This window comes from Portunus trituberculatus, chromosome 25 (assembly GCF_017591435.1).
Source record: "Portunus trituberculatus isolate SZX2019 chromosome 25, ASM1759143v1, whole genome shotgun sequence".
In the NCBI taxonomy this organism is placed as follows: domain Eukaryota; kingdom Metazoa; phylum Arthropoda; class Malacostraca; order Decapoda; family Portunidae; genus Portunus; species Portunus trituberculatus.
In genome coordinates, this window is record NC_059279.1 from 16,597,506 (window position 1) to 16,611,940 (window position 14,435).

The following is a 14,435-nucleotide window of genomic DNA, read 5'->3' on the forward strand; positions in this document are numbered from 1 at the left end:
ACTCCTGTGGTGTCTCCATACCAACACACTCTCACATTGCACAAAGAAAGCAGCATTAATGAAATGATTATGTGTTGATACAAATATAGAAGCTTTTGTCATGATTGAGTGGAGTTTCTCTTTCATTTGTCATTTTAACACCTTCATGCAGACAAAAATAGTGACTGCCCAAACTTCCTGGGCACTCTATACACATCAGCATAATCTGTACAACATAACTACAGAACTGAGTAAACTGAGTCAAGGTATGATATCAAATGTATGAAAGACTTCTCAAGTGTGTATAATAATTCCTATACAGTTCACTAAATGTTTAACCCCTTCAGTACTGGAATGCATTTTTTACCATGAGTTTAGAGTAAGATTGGACAATTTCATTTAGATTAGGAAGGGTCTATGGAGATTGGAATATTAATGGCCAGAGTCTTTACTATTCTAATCTCAAAATATGTATCTGAAACTGTATAAAATCACCAAATAGTAGGCAGAATAAATAAGAAAATGTGTCATGGTACTGAAGAGGTTAATGAATAATGATTGGTTGCCTCCTTGTGCAGGTCCAGCGCTGCCCACCACAGCACCTGTAGCACCACAGCGCCTGCCAGGACGGCTGCTCTCACCCTCCTAGTTCTTCCACTTTACTATCTGTAAGGAAAATGTGCATCAATGAATGTGTAATGACTCAATTGTCAAGTTGTTAGTATTGAGTCATTGGGGAGCTTTAATTCTTTCAGTACTGGGACACATTTCTATCTTGATATTTATGTACAATTAGATAATTTTATCAACATTAGGAAGGGTATATGGAGGTCAAAAATTAATGGCCACACTCTTCACTATTTCAATTTCCCGCATAAGTTTCTGAAGCTGTAGAAAATAGTTAAATGATAAACAGAAAGAGTATGAAAATGCAGCATGGTACTGAAAGGGTTAACCACTTCAGTACTGGGACACATTTTTACTTTAAGATCTATGTAGCTACAATTAGATAATTTTACTGACATTAGGAATGGTCTATGGAGGTCAAGTTGTTAGTATTGAGTCATTGGGGAGCTTTAATTCTTTCAGTACTGGGACACATTTCTATCTTGATATTTATGTACAATTAGATAATTTTATCAACATTAGGAAGGGTATATGGAGGTCAAAAAATTAATGGCCACACTCTTCACTATTTCAATTTCCCGCATAAGTTTCTGAAGCTGTAGAAAATAGTTAAATGATAAACAGAAAGAGTATGAAAATGCAGCATGGTACTGAAAGGGTTAACCACTTCAGTACTGGGACACATTTTACCTTTAAGATCTATGTAGCTACAATTAGATAATTTTACTGACATTAGGAATGGTCTATGGAGGTCAGAGGATTAATGACCACAGTTTTCACTATTCTAATCCTTACATGAGTTTCTGAAGTTGTGTAAAATTGCCAAATAGTAAGCAGAATGAACATGGAAATACATCATGGTGCTGAAAAGATTAAGGAAAGAACAGACAAACTTATGGTGGATAGGTGGCTGCTTTGAACCTTGTAGTTCTTCCACTTCACCATAGTTAAGTAGAACATGTATAAGTGTTCCTTCAAGCATCACAGCACCCAAACTAACCTTCAGTGCATTAACCTGTTTAATACCATAATGCATTTCCATATTTAATCTGCTTACTATTTGGTGATTTTATACAGCTTCCAGAACTTGTGTGGGGGATTAATATAGTAAAGACTGGCCATTAACCCCTTCAGTACCATGACACATTTCCATATTCATTCTGCTTACTAGTTGATGGTTTTATACAGCTTCAGAAAATCATGTAGGGATTAAAATAGTTTCAAATAGTTAAGACTGAGGCCATTAATCTTTTGACCTCCATAGACCCTTCCTAATGTCAATAAGATGGTCTAATCTTACACAAATCTCAAAGTAAAAATGTGTTCCAGTATTGAAGGGGTTAATCTTCTGACTTCCATAGACACTTCCTAATGTCAATAAAACCATCTAATCATACCAAACACTCAAGGTAAAAATGCAACCCAGTACTGAAGGTGTTAAACCCAAAATCAAATCTATATCTGTACTAATAACACATGTTTGGCTCACACTTCCTTCAGACAGCCAACCTCTCAACACTGGGCTCACCTTCAGTGCGCTCTCAGCCTTCAGGTATTCTGGGAGCCAGCGGGGATCTCCCTCATGTACTGCTCCAGCGCACTCCTATCCTTCTGACCCACATGCACCTGAGAGAGAGAGAGAGAGAGAGAGAGAGAGAGAGAGAGAGAGAGAGAGAGAGAGAGAGAGAGAGAGAGAGAGAGAGAGAGAGAGAGAGAGAGAGAGAGAAACAGAGACAGACAGAAACAGAGAGAGAAAGAAAAAGAACACTCAATTATGCATCAATCTAACAGAATAACAATAATTTCTGAGGGAGATATTCGTACACTCAAAAAAACAAGTCAAGTCTGTCCTCACTCTCTCACCCCTATTCAAAAACACCCTGCTCTCTCACCATGACAATTTTCCAAGGCCACAGAGACAACTAGCCAGGTTTTCAAGACAGTTCCTCCTTATGATAAACTTGTCAATATATCACCAGAACCATAAAAATACTCTTAAAAACAGGACTTCTTTCAATTAGAGCCTTTGGAAAGCAGTGATGGTGAGAGAGAACAGCATTTCAGAATATGTCTCCTGTTCATGTCCTTTCCTCTGATCTGCTGCCAGTCTGCTTCAAACACTTGACGATTAATAGATTCTCAACAAAGCAGGGGACTTGAGAGTGAGGGAGGGGCTAAATACAGAAGAGGTGAGTATGGGACATTATCTCACTCCTCATCAATACTGTTCTTTGGTTAGGTTAGGTTAGTTTAGGTTAGGTAAGGGTAGGTTAAGGTTAGGTTAGGTAATGTTAGGGTAGGGTAAGGTAAGGCTGGTTAGGGTAGGGTAGGGTGGGTCTGTTCAGTCACTCCTTTTTTGTCATGCAAGATGGAAGAACTGGCGTAGAGCAATAAAAAAAAAATAAATAAAAAATAAAATAAATAAATAATAATAATAATAAAAAAAAGATCCACTGAGGCACCACTCCCGAAACACAGTCAAAAGAGTTAACCAGAAAGGATGGAATAAATGCCTTGAACCCTCCCTCTCCCTCCTTCCCCATACTTACATCAATGACGGCCTGGTGACACTTGTAGTTGTGTGCCAGCTTGAGGCGAGATTCAACATTGTCCAGTAAGTCAATGTATACAGCCAACACCTGGAGGATAGAGGTGAAGGGAGGTTACACTGTGTCTATGTCAAGGTTGTGGACTGGTGAAAAGCCAGTCTGGGTGTAAGAAATACTGAGGAATTAAAGGCTATAAAAAGATGAGTCTGATGTAATGCTGAGGAATAAAAGGCTATAATAAAGATGAGTCTGATCTAATGCTGAGGAATTAAAGGCTACAAAAGAAGATGAATTTGATGTAATGTTGAGGAATTAAAGGCAACAAAAAGATGAGTTTGATGTAATGATGAGGAATGAAAGTCTACAAAAAGATGAGTTTGATGTAACTCTAAGAAAGTGTGAAAAATTGAAGACTAAAAGAGCTTAATCTGGCTGTAATAAACACTGTGAGGAATTAAAAGCTACAAATGGATGAACAGATGAAGGGATCAGCAGAATTTATTAAGCTTCAAAGTGGAGTGAGGGAAATAACTTCAAATAATGATAATGAAACACATAAAGAGACAAGCAGAATATATCAATCTTCAAAGTGGAGAGAGGGAAATGATGACTGGCTGATGAAGAGAGAAGCAAAAATGATCAAGCTTCAAAGTGGAGTGAGTAAAATAATGATGACCAACTGATGAAAGGAGACCCAGGAATGATCAAGCTTCAAAGTGGCAAGAGGGAAACATTGGTGACTAGCTGATGATGAAAGCAGAACTTATCAAGCTTCAAAATTGGAATGAATGAAACACTGATGGCCAGCATATGAAGAGCCTAGCAAGAGAGCACCACAGGACCCACATTGGAGGGAGCCCCGCTGCCATGGAGTGTGTGCACCACCGCCTCTATGGGGAGAGTGGCTTTGATTCCTTTAGGGAGTATCTTGCCTGAGCTTCCAAAGGCTGAGCTCAATGACCCCAGTGCCCCAAGCAGACCCTGCAAACCCAACACACACTTTACAAAACAAACACCTCAGCAATGTAGCTAAAAATCCAATAATCATATTACCATAAATAAAACAACAAATTAAAAATGAGGGCCACCATGGTACAGTGGAACCATGCACGCTTTGTGGTCCCCAAGCATATGGGGTCAAATCCTGGCCATGGTCTGAGTGTAGAAAGGGCTTCCTTACTTGAGGTAATGGTTCTCTAATGGATGGACTTTCAGATAGAAGGTATCCAAAAAATATCTCCTTTAGCCCATAAATTCCATGAAAAGCCACATTGTATTAAAAAAAAATACACATAAAAATTCCCTTCTTACCTTGCTGCCTAGCCAGGAGTCAAGCTCGGACGGCAGCGGCCAGTGGTTGACTCTGGCCCGTCCCTTCAGCGCAGTCCACAGCAGCTCTCGGTCTGTGAGGTCATGTGCCTTCCTCAGTGCTAGCGGACTCCCCACATGGCCCTCCCCCGCCTCCCAGTGGTACATGCAGCAGTAGAAGAGCGTTGTCAGAAGAGACTTGTCCACAACATTGGCGGCTCTCGGGTACTTGAGCAGCATGGAGTTGGTCTGTTCCTTGCTGTCCACCTCATCTATGGCCATCTGTCTCTCTGTGCAGTGACAGTCAAGAGTTAGGCAATGCATGAGTGTGTTGCTGTGGTACTCATTCCTATTCCTCTGACATTCCAGCCTGTGATGATGCTTACTTAACGACAACACAAGATAAACGAGAAATTCAGAGCACTAATAATCAGCAAGAGCAAATGTTAAGGTTTTGGCAGCACTGTGCTAAGATGCACTTCCATGACTCAGGTGATCAATTCAATTCACAAAATCAATACTTAGCAAGAGTGTACATGAGAACACAAACATAGATATCTGCTACAATCTCCCTTATCAATAATAACATATACAATGTAAATATTTATAGAGAGCATCAGTGAGTGTTGCTGTTGTAAAATTTGCTTGATATGAAAGTATCACCCAGGTGTACATAGACCACTAATGATGAAGTCACAATAAAACATTAGCAGTGAACACACCTAACAGCTTCATATGACTCTTCACCATCTTAGCTTCAAATGAGACAGAGGAAAAACAAAATGAGTCTCTAAAGATTTCTCCATATTCTTGATCCTTGCCTCAGGAGTCTTGCCGGTCAGCGCCAACTCATACGACAGGATCTGTGGTGGAAGGAAACATATTTAATTCTACACATTAATCCCTTCAGTAACATGATGCATTTCCATATTCATTCTGTTTACTATTTGGTGATTTAATACAGCTACAGAAACTTATGTGGAGGACTGAAATAGTGAAGACTGTGGACATTGATCTTCTGACCTCCATAGACCCTTCCTAATGTCAATAAAATGGTTTAATCATACAAAAATCTCAAGGTGAAAATGTCTCAGTACTGAAGGACTTAATTGTGCATAAAAACTCTGGAGTGTAAGCCATAAAATAAGTTAGGAAAGACTTAACATGTCTGAAACTCTTATATCTAAATCAGAGAACATTGTCTCAGAAACTAAAAAGGGAAGAACTCACAGCAGCTTCTTCTGGCTTCCCAAGCGACCTGAAAGAAAAACAAAGAAATAAGCAAACTCACTTATTAATTCCCGTATGAAAAGAAGCACTACCTTTGTAACACTTTCCTTTCAGTATGCAGGGAAGTAAAGACTGAGTCACAAATAGGGTTGGAAGTGTACAAAGAATAAAGACTCAAGTGTATAAACTCATGAATGATGGTGACAGATTCCAAGTAATTAAAACATGGTAAGAAGGTTGTAGTTTTGCACTCTAATTTCAGCATGGCAAAATGAACTCAAAGCAGCACACACACACACACACACACACACACACACACACACACACACACACACACACACACACACACACACACACATTTTAAGAATAAGAAACAAAGTATACACTACCTGAGAAATTCAATAGCCTCAGAATACTTGTGTCGCTTCCTTAAGTAGTTGGTGTACAGAGTGCAGGCTTGCTGTCTTGCTTGCATCTCCTGTGGGACAAAACCACACTTACTTCAACAGGTGAGACATCACAAACAATATCACTGAAGGAAAAAATAGTACACATGACAAGTGAATAAAGTCTGACATGAAATACATTTGAAAGCTTATATAAAAATGCCATAAGGACAATGCTTGGTTAGGTTTCACTACTACAGTCACGGTACATAAATCTCTACATTTTAAATATTCTCTTTCTTGAGAGTATTGCATTCTTGTCTTGTTTTTGTTCATACACAAGCATGACCACGAGAAATGATGATAGCACTTGATGTCACACTGACCGTAGTAAAGATAGTTTTTTTGACAGTGTTTTTGAGGTGCAGGATGGTTGCCAATATTGCACTGCCATCCATTGTGCTGAGAGCAGTGTCCAGCAGGGCAAGCTTGTCCTCCAGGCTACGGTAACTCTCCAGTGAGTATGGCTGGCCAAGGATTATTCTGTTGATGGTGTCGTCTGGCGGCAGCGTCAAGTTGTAACGGGAATAGGAGTTCTGTAAATAAGATGATGTGTAAAGTAAGCAGTTAACATATTTATTTTGTTTTTCCTCTGAGTTAATCTTTTTGTGTTTCATGATGATAAACAGATGGTGGGACCGGTGGTGCATGGAGACACAGGATGAGGAAGTGGTGTTTTATTACTTTTAATGTTTTGAGAGTCTTCACTTAAGAGAATGAAGAAGGTGTCCTGATGCTGTGTTCAACCATTAGAGAAAGCAAGGAACTGATGGTCTATCCTTCACCTTTCTCCACAACGACTGGTGTAACATACTTTGATGTGTAAGGGAAAACAGTAGTCTGAGTTGCAATGTCACTAAATAAACCACAACTAATGGAGAGGATGAAGGAATGGTTGTACCGATTAGCTTCAGCATTTTATACTTTTGAAAAAGAAGCAAAGTTTTCCCATATCCACTCACCTCTAATCTCTTCTTTAGCTGTACTATTTCAGTGTCTTTTGCAGCACACTGTACACACGGACCACTGCCTAAAATAAAGCAAAACAAAATATAAAACATGCATAACTGAAAATCTATAAAAGTACAAAAATCATTCTAATAAAAGTTTCATCATGATTTTCACTGCACTACTATGATGGCCAACACTGTACTTTCACAATGCTTCATCCAAAGGTAACAAAAACCTTCTCGTGTAAATCCACATAACACATACTACAGGGATATGATTAAAATCTTCCTGGTTCTGGTTAGGTTGGGAAAAACTTCTCCAATACCAACCTTGTGAGGAATTCCACTTGATGGAGACAGATGGAGGCTTCCAGGACTCCAGCTTGTCACCAATTGCCTTGCCCACTCCCGACACAGACTGGCTGCTGCTGCTGCTGGTGCTGCTGCGCCCTTCCTTCACCTCAACTGCTGGACGAGTGCATTTGTCAACACAACTTACCATTAATTCAACTCTTGCTAAATAGAACCGTGTAGCAATGCATATGGTGAAAAAAATAATGATAAATTTTATGCAAATATATTTATTTAATTTTGGAAGATTAAACTATATTTGCTGGTAAATAACATAGTATATTTCATTGACATATACATTATTACTACTAAAGCTTATTTTTTCCTTAACTTAAACTAACTACCACATACAACACTATAGTTCATTCTCTAACAAAATAATAATTCTGATAATAATAAATATTTCAATGAGGTCATCATCATCATCATTTCTTTAAGTATTCACATTTTCCCTTATAGGATCAGAAAGCCTAAGAGTCTGTGCCACTTGCTGCACATATGATACAAGACAATGCTACTGGCCAGGGTACAGTAGAGTTAATCTGGCATGAAGCAACAGGTGTGCTGGTGCAGTGTGACACAGCACCACACACCTCATCCTGGTGCAGGCTAACACAGTCTCACCATAGTTCCAATCCGACACAGAGTGCACCGTGATGTTGTCCACAATGCTGCCACTGCTGCTGCTGTTGCCATCAGGGGTGGTCTTGGAGGGCCCAGACTGTGGAAACTTTGAGAACTCTGCAGTGATGCCCGTCCATGTCACCTCACACTGCAAAACATTGGATGGTGAGCACAGCGGCCAGTCATCGTTAGAAGGACAGTATTCTGCAGGCATTTCTACGGTGCTGTGTGTTGCCTCTCAATGTTGTCCTCTCAGTGGCAAACCCTCTCCTTACAAAACTCAACCCAAAACTTGGATGACTTAATATGACAGGAGAGAAGTTGAACATGGTAGAAAGGCTCATAATCAGAAACATTTTGCTCTCTCACCAAGACTATTTTCCAAAGCCATGGAGATAATTAGCGGCATTCTCAAGAGTGTTTGTCAGTTAATAGTGTATAAATCTTGTTACTCTGCCTCTAGAACTGTAAAAACACCTCAAAAAACTTATACAAACTTAAATAAAGTCTTTCCAAATAGTATAAGTGAAGCACAGAAGTGTTTGAGAATACAAGCCTAAGTGCTGCACGTTACCTGACACTTGAATGGGCAAGCTGAGAGGAAAAATTAATAATGAAATAAAAAATAAATAAATGGATAAAATAAATAAATAAATCAAATAGCAAACTTGGCAAAATCTTGGTAAAGGTAGACAGCAGACTTACATCCTCATCGAAGAAGTTGTCGAGTGTTGGGGGCGCAGTGTCCGTGGAGCCCCAGTACGCATCATTCTCCGCGCGATTCATCTTTGTGACTGACAAACTGCAAGAACAACAACAAGGACAATCATAAACGGTAAATTTACAAAATGCAACAACAAAGACAGTGACAAACGGTAAATTTAGTCTTGTAGTGTTGTCAAGGTTATAAACAATTCACGGCGCATATGTACAAGTTCAAATTACTCAGAATGAAAAGCTCTGGCTATAAGATGAGAAGGGTGAGAAGAGCTACATTGATTTTGGTCTAAGACTGTAATAATCTCATACACTTACGGCACTGTCCTAATGTACACATCCCTCAGCTCTAATCGTTTCCCAGCTCCCTTTTCGTGTATATTAGGACAGTGCCAAACTTACTATTACTTCATTACACACAAGTACCTTCCACCAAGACAACACAACGGTACAACACCATTACAGCCAAGGACAAATGAGAAGGGTAAGAAAAGCCATGTTGATTATGCTGTAAGACTCTAATAATACCTCATACACTTACGGCACTGTCCTAATATACACATCCCTCCGCTCTAATAATTTCCCAGCTCCTTTTCGTGTATATTAGGACAGTGCCAAACTTACTATTACTTCATTACACACGAGCACCTTCCGTCAAGACAACACAACGGTACAACACCATTACAAGGAAAACACGACGTCCTAATGGTAAAACTTGCACGAAATGAACATAAGGCGACATGAAAACAGCTTACCTTACAAAATAGATCTATAATTCCTGTCTCTTTAGTCACCGTCACTACATTACGTGGCCCCGGGTGCTGCAGTACAGGGGAGCAGGGTGCCACGGTGCCAGGGGAGCGAGGAAGGCCTGGCGAGGTGCCGCCCCTCCCTCATTCCTTGCTTTGTTGACACTCAGACACTCAGACACACAGACACTCACTGCTGCGTTGTGTTGCTCGCTTATTGTCCATTACACATGACACTCCACTGCTGCTCGTTATCTTTTCATGTCTATATTTATCTTTTTATTTATTCATTTATTTATCATTATCATTCTATTATTATCAGTGTTACTAATTGCTGCCTTGTACTGCTTGCTTACTCTCCACCACATTCCACCACACCACCACTGCCCGCTATCCCTTCATATGTTTACTTATTTATCTATTTGCTTATCATTATCATTCTATTATTATCAGCATCACTAACTGCTGTCTCGTGTTGCTTGCTTACTGTCTACCACACTCTACCACTCACCACCACACCACCTTGTCTTTACTTATTTATTTGTTTATTATTATAATTCTATCATTGTTAGTGTTATTAATGTCGTTGTTGTTATGTAAGAAGTACACTGGACAAAGGAAAGGAAAAAAAAGAAACGTGTGGGAAAAACTGCCGAAGATTTATAGAAATTGTTTTGGTTAAAGATGAGATGTGAAGTTTGCAGTTTTAGATTATACGTAAAGGATAGACTGAGGGTGTTCAGCGTAGGGATGGGGAACAATCGCGTGTCACTGAAGAAGAGAAGATAGTTGTTTGGAAGGTTGTGTCGAGTTAATAGATGGAGGAATTGCGTTTTGAAACATTGAAAAATACTAAGTTTGCTCTTCCTCCAATAGAACTCCAGTCATCTCACAAAATGTATCGCACAAAACAACTTTATATAGAATTGTTCAGTAGTTTATCAGTATCTACAGGAAAGCGGTTATCCTTTGTGAATATATAACAGTAAATAGATACACGGGAACTCACCACACTCATTTGTCCATGAATTAAGAGCAGCTTTGTTTGTGTATAATGATTTATTGAAATACATCTTACATTGTGAAAAAATATATATCTCTACAATGATATAAGAAAGCCATTTAATATATTGTTCAGTGTCATGTCAGCTGATGGATTACATAATGAGAAATAAAACTATGCTTAAGAATGAACGTGACAATTAAGTATCAGGATAAAATGAATACAAACACACACACACACACACACACACACACACACACACACGGCCCGGTAGTTCAGTGGTTAGAGCGCTGGCTTTACAAGCCAGAGGCTTGGGGTTCGATTCCCCGGCCGGGTGGAGATATTTGGGTGTGTCTCCTTTCACGTGTAGCCCCTGTTCACCTAGCAGTGAGTAGGTACGGGATGTAAATCGAGGAGTTATGACCTTGTTGTCCCGGTCACCGGTGTGTGGTGTGTGCCTGGTCTCAGGCCTATCCGAAGATCGGAAATAATGAGCTCTGAGCTCGTTCCGTAGGGTAACATCTGGCTGTCTCGTCAGAGACTGCAGCAGATCAAGCAGTGAATTACACACACACACACACACACACACACACAGTAGATATGCATAGTCTTCCTCTATAATGTTAAGCAATTATCATGATTCTGTCACTGCATCATACTCGTAGTGCAGTGACTTCATCTTATAATACATTATGGTATACATCACTGAGTTACGGGACAATAAAGCTGTATATTGTATGAGGCGATTTATGCATCCCCCTCTTATCCTTCCCCCCCACACACACATACACAACAGAGGAAGTGGTGAATGTACAACAGCAAACATGAATTTAAAGTCGAATACGATAATTTGGTATTAAAACGCTGGGAAATACGAGTGAATTAATCTGATAAAAAAAAGTAGAGGTCAACACACACACACACACACACACACACACACGTCGTTATTCCCAGCAAAGGCGAGTGGATAAGGACAATGGACATACCTTGAGGAGATACGTAGCTAATCTTGAGGTACTTTAATGCTGTATAGACATATCTTATAGAAAGTATCCGCTAGAACAAATGTCAGTATTTTGAAACTCAGTTCTAAGGTCCGTATTTTTAGAAACGCTCTGCTCCTTCACCGCAACTATTTTCCAAGGCCACAGAGATGATTAGCGGGATTTTCAAGAGTGTTTCTCCAGTTAATAATGTAGAAATCTTGTCACTCTGCTTCCAGAAACGTAAACACACACACAAAAAAAAAAAAAATCGTGTTAATTTAAATAAAGCCTTTTGAAATAATGGAGGTAAAGCATAAAAGTGTTTGAGAATATGAGCCTTTCACAAGGAATATCAACTCGGGGACTGGCATCTAAGTGGGGGTTTTTGTTTAATCGTCTTTGTTGCCCTTGGCCAGATTTCCCCTCTTACATTACATAAAAAAAGAAAAAACAGAAACAACTCGCAGTGGAGCGGAGCTTGAACAAACACCCCAAGTGATATATTTCCTGGTGATAATGTAGAATTTTATCACTAGCCTCACGAAACACCCCTAATGACTCCAGCAACTCCCGCGATGGCCTTAGCGGTAGAAAAGTGAAAGATATGACGCTGGAATACTTCAAAGTGTAGTTACCGGAATTTCAAACGTCGGTGTATTGCAAACGGTACTCTTAACCCCTTCAGTACCAGAACGTGTTTCCACATTCATTCTGCTTGTTATCTGGTGATTCTACACAGGTTCAGAAACTCATGTGGGGGATAAAAATAGTGAAGACTGTGGCCATTAATTTTCTGACCTCCATAGACCCTTCCTAATGTCAATAAAATGGTCTTATCGTACACAAATCCTCTTTAGTACCATGACGCGTTTCCATATTCATTCTGCTTACTATTTGACGGTCTTAAACATCTTCAGAAACTCAGGTGGGGGATTAAAATAGTGAAGACTATGGCCATTAATCTTCTGACTTCCATAGACCCTTCCTAATGTAAATAAAATAGTCTTATCGTACACAAAATCTCAAGGTAAAAATGTGTCCCAGTACTGAAGAGGTTAAATGTTGAAAGGGTTCCCAGGATCGAGAGGTCATGGTCGCGTCAGGTCCAGTCAAGGAAATACTCGCGTCTCTGTGGTGTTCTGAGCGCCTGTAGGTCTCCTCGTGTACGGGAGCTGCTTCGGTTCGAAAGCCTGCCGATAGAGAGCAGAGTTATAAAGTGCAGTTTCCTTCCACTTCCACGTCCATCACTGCGCGTTGCCAGTGCGTGAGTCGGGGTCCGTGTTCATAAATGCTTTGCTCTCACCACGACTATTTTCCAAGGCCATAAAGATGATTAGCGGGGTTTTCAAGAGTGTTTCTACAGTTAAAAAATGTAGAAATACTGTCACTCTGCCTCTAGAACCGTAAAAACATCTTAAAAACTTGTGTAAATTTAGATAAAGTCTTTTGAAATAGTGGAGGTGAAGCACAGAAGTTTTTGAGAAAACGAGTTCCCCGGGTCCTGCTGTGAACCGCTCAGCTTGTTTCAATTCATTTCCGAGACAGTCATGAGTCGGGGAAGTTGAAAGGCTCTAGCTTCCTTGATTTCTTGCATTTCCCTTCCTGTTTTTGATTTCTTGGTTTCTTCCTTTCCTCTCCCTACCTTTTGTTTCTATCTACCAATAATGTTCTCCATCTAATCTAACCCTCCCCTTCGCACAACCAGCCCTCACATTTCGTCAACAGTGCCATATGACCATTGCACTCTGGCATATTCTAATCCTTTACATTAACCCCTTCAGTGCCATGACGCGTTTTCACATTCATTCTCCTTCCTATTTGGTGATTTTATATAGCTTCAGATAATCATGTGGGGATTAGAATAGTGAAGACTGACCATTTATCTCCTGCACCTCCACAGACTCTTCCTCATGTAAATAAAATCGTCCAATCATACCTCAAACTCATGGTAAACAATGCGTCCCAGTAGTGAAGGAGTGAACGTAACTTTGCTTCCTTGGAGGGCGAGGAAAGGAGTAGCGGGGTTTTTTTCGGATACAGTCCAATCAGGGGGTTCTCAGCAGGTCCACAGGCAACGCGGGGGACTGTATATACCCAGTCTTGTTATGTCTTTCAGCAGTGGTTCCGTCGCTAACCTTTCCGATATGGTGATAGAGAGCTGTGAACCAATGGCGTTGCTTGTCGTCAGAGGGCAGGGATATTCTAAGCAGTGAACAAGTCTTGGGGCATGTGGTGGAGGAGTCACTAACGTTGCAAGGCTTGTGAGTGATGTTGCTTTGTAATTACAAGTCTTCCCGCACATGGCACCCCACTCGCCTAACTGCTAACTGACTCCAACTTGTCCACCTCCAAAGCTTGTCAACAGAAAGCAATGTCCACAAGTCTTTCAGTCACTAAATAAACACGAAAACTTGTCAAGAGAGCGTGGCATTACCATTCTTGTAACGTCTATCACATGAAAAAGACACGCACATCATTCGGATCACCCCATGCACTATTTGGTGCGGTTGAGTACTTTGTCTGTTATGGTGATGAGGGCTTTCTGTTCCTCTGAGGGCTTCAAGGTGCTGATCACCTTGATGGCTTCCTGGCAGTGCTGGCGGGCCAAGAACTGCGTCTGCTCCAACCCGTCACTCTTGTGCACCAGTTCAAAGGCTTTCTGGACGTCACCGGGCTCCTGGAACCTCCGCATTATCATTGGGTTCAGCTCAGGGAACTGCAACACACGACAACAGTGTTAGGCCCAGCTGCATCCAGGCAAACACCAGGGACAAGCTCATTATTTCTATGCATGTGTGTGTATGTATGCATGTATGTATGTATGTATGTATGTATGTATGTATGTATGTATGTATGTGTGTATGTATGTATGTATGTATGTATGTATGTATGTATATATGTATGTATGTGTGTATG

General features: G+C 40.3%; 2 protein-coding genes across 2 annotated transcripts in view; both read right to left on the minus strand.

Moving 5' to 3' along the window:
• Positions 1–624: 624 nt before the first annotated feature.
• LOC123508677 (spermatogenesis-defective protein 39 homolog) lies at positions 625–9,763 on the minus strand. The gene is given in 16 exon segments (XM_045262525.1): positions 625–645; positions 2,096–2,169; positions 2,172–2,232; positions 3,156–3,245; positions 4,002–4,136; positions 4,467–4,753; positions 5,186–5,233; positions 5,236–5,326; positions 5,694–5,721; positions 6,083–6,171; positions 6,466–6,675; positions 7,102–7,169; positions 7,420–7,554; positions 8,065–8,212; positions 8,770–8,866; positions 9,537–9,763. Coding segments are annotated over 15 exon segments (1,566 nt in total). The 5' UTR covers positions 8,851–8,866; positions 9,537–9,763.
• A 3,367-nt stretch (positions 9,764–13,130) lies between these two features.
• The window catches only part of LOC123508925 (all trans-polyprenyl-diphosphate synthase PDSS1-like), a 32,108-nt gene continuing 30,803 nt past the window's right edge, over positions 13,131–14,435 (minus strand). Inside the window, exon 8 of the mRNA XM_045262960.1 lies at positions 13,131–14,235. Coding sequence (XP_045118895.1) covers positions 14,014–14,235 — 222 coding nt within the window. The 3' untranslated portion in view covers positions 13,131–14,013. The remainder of the gene's footprint in view (positions 14,236–14,435) is intronic.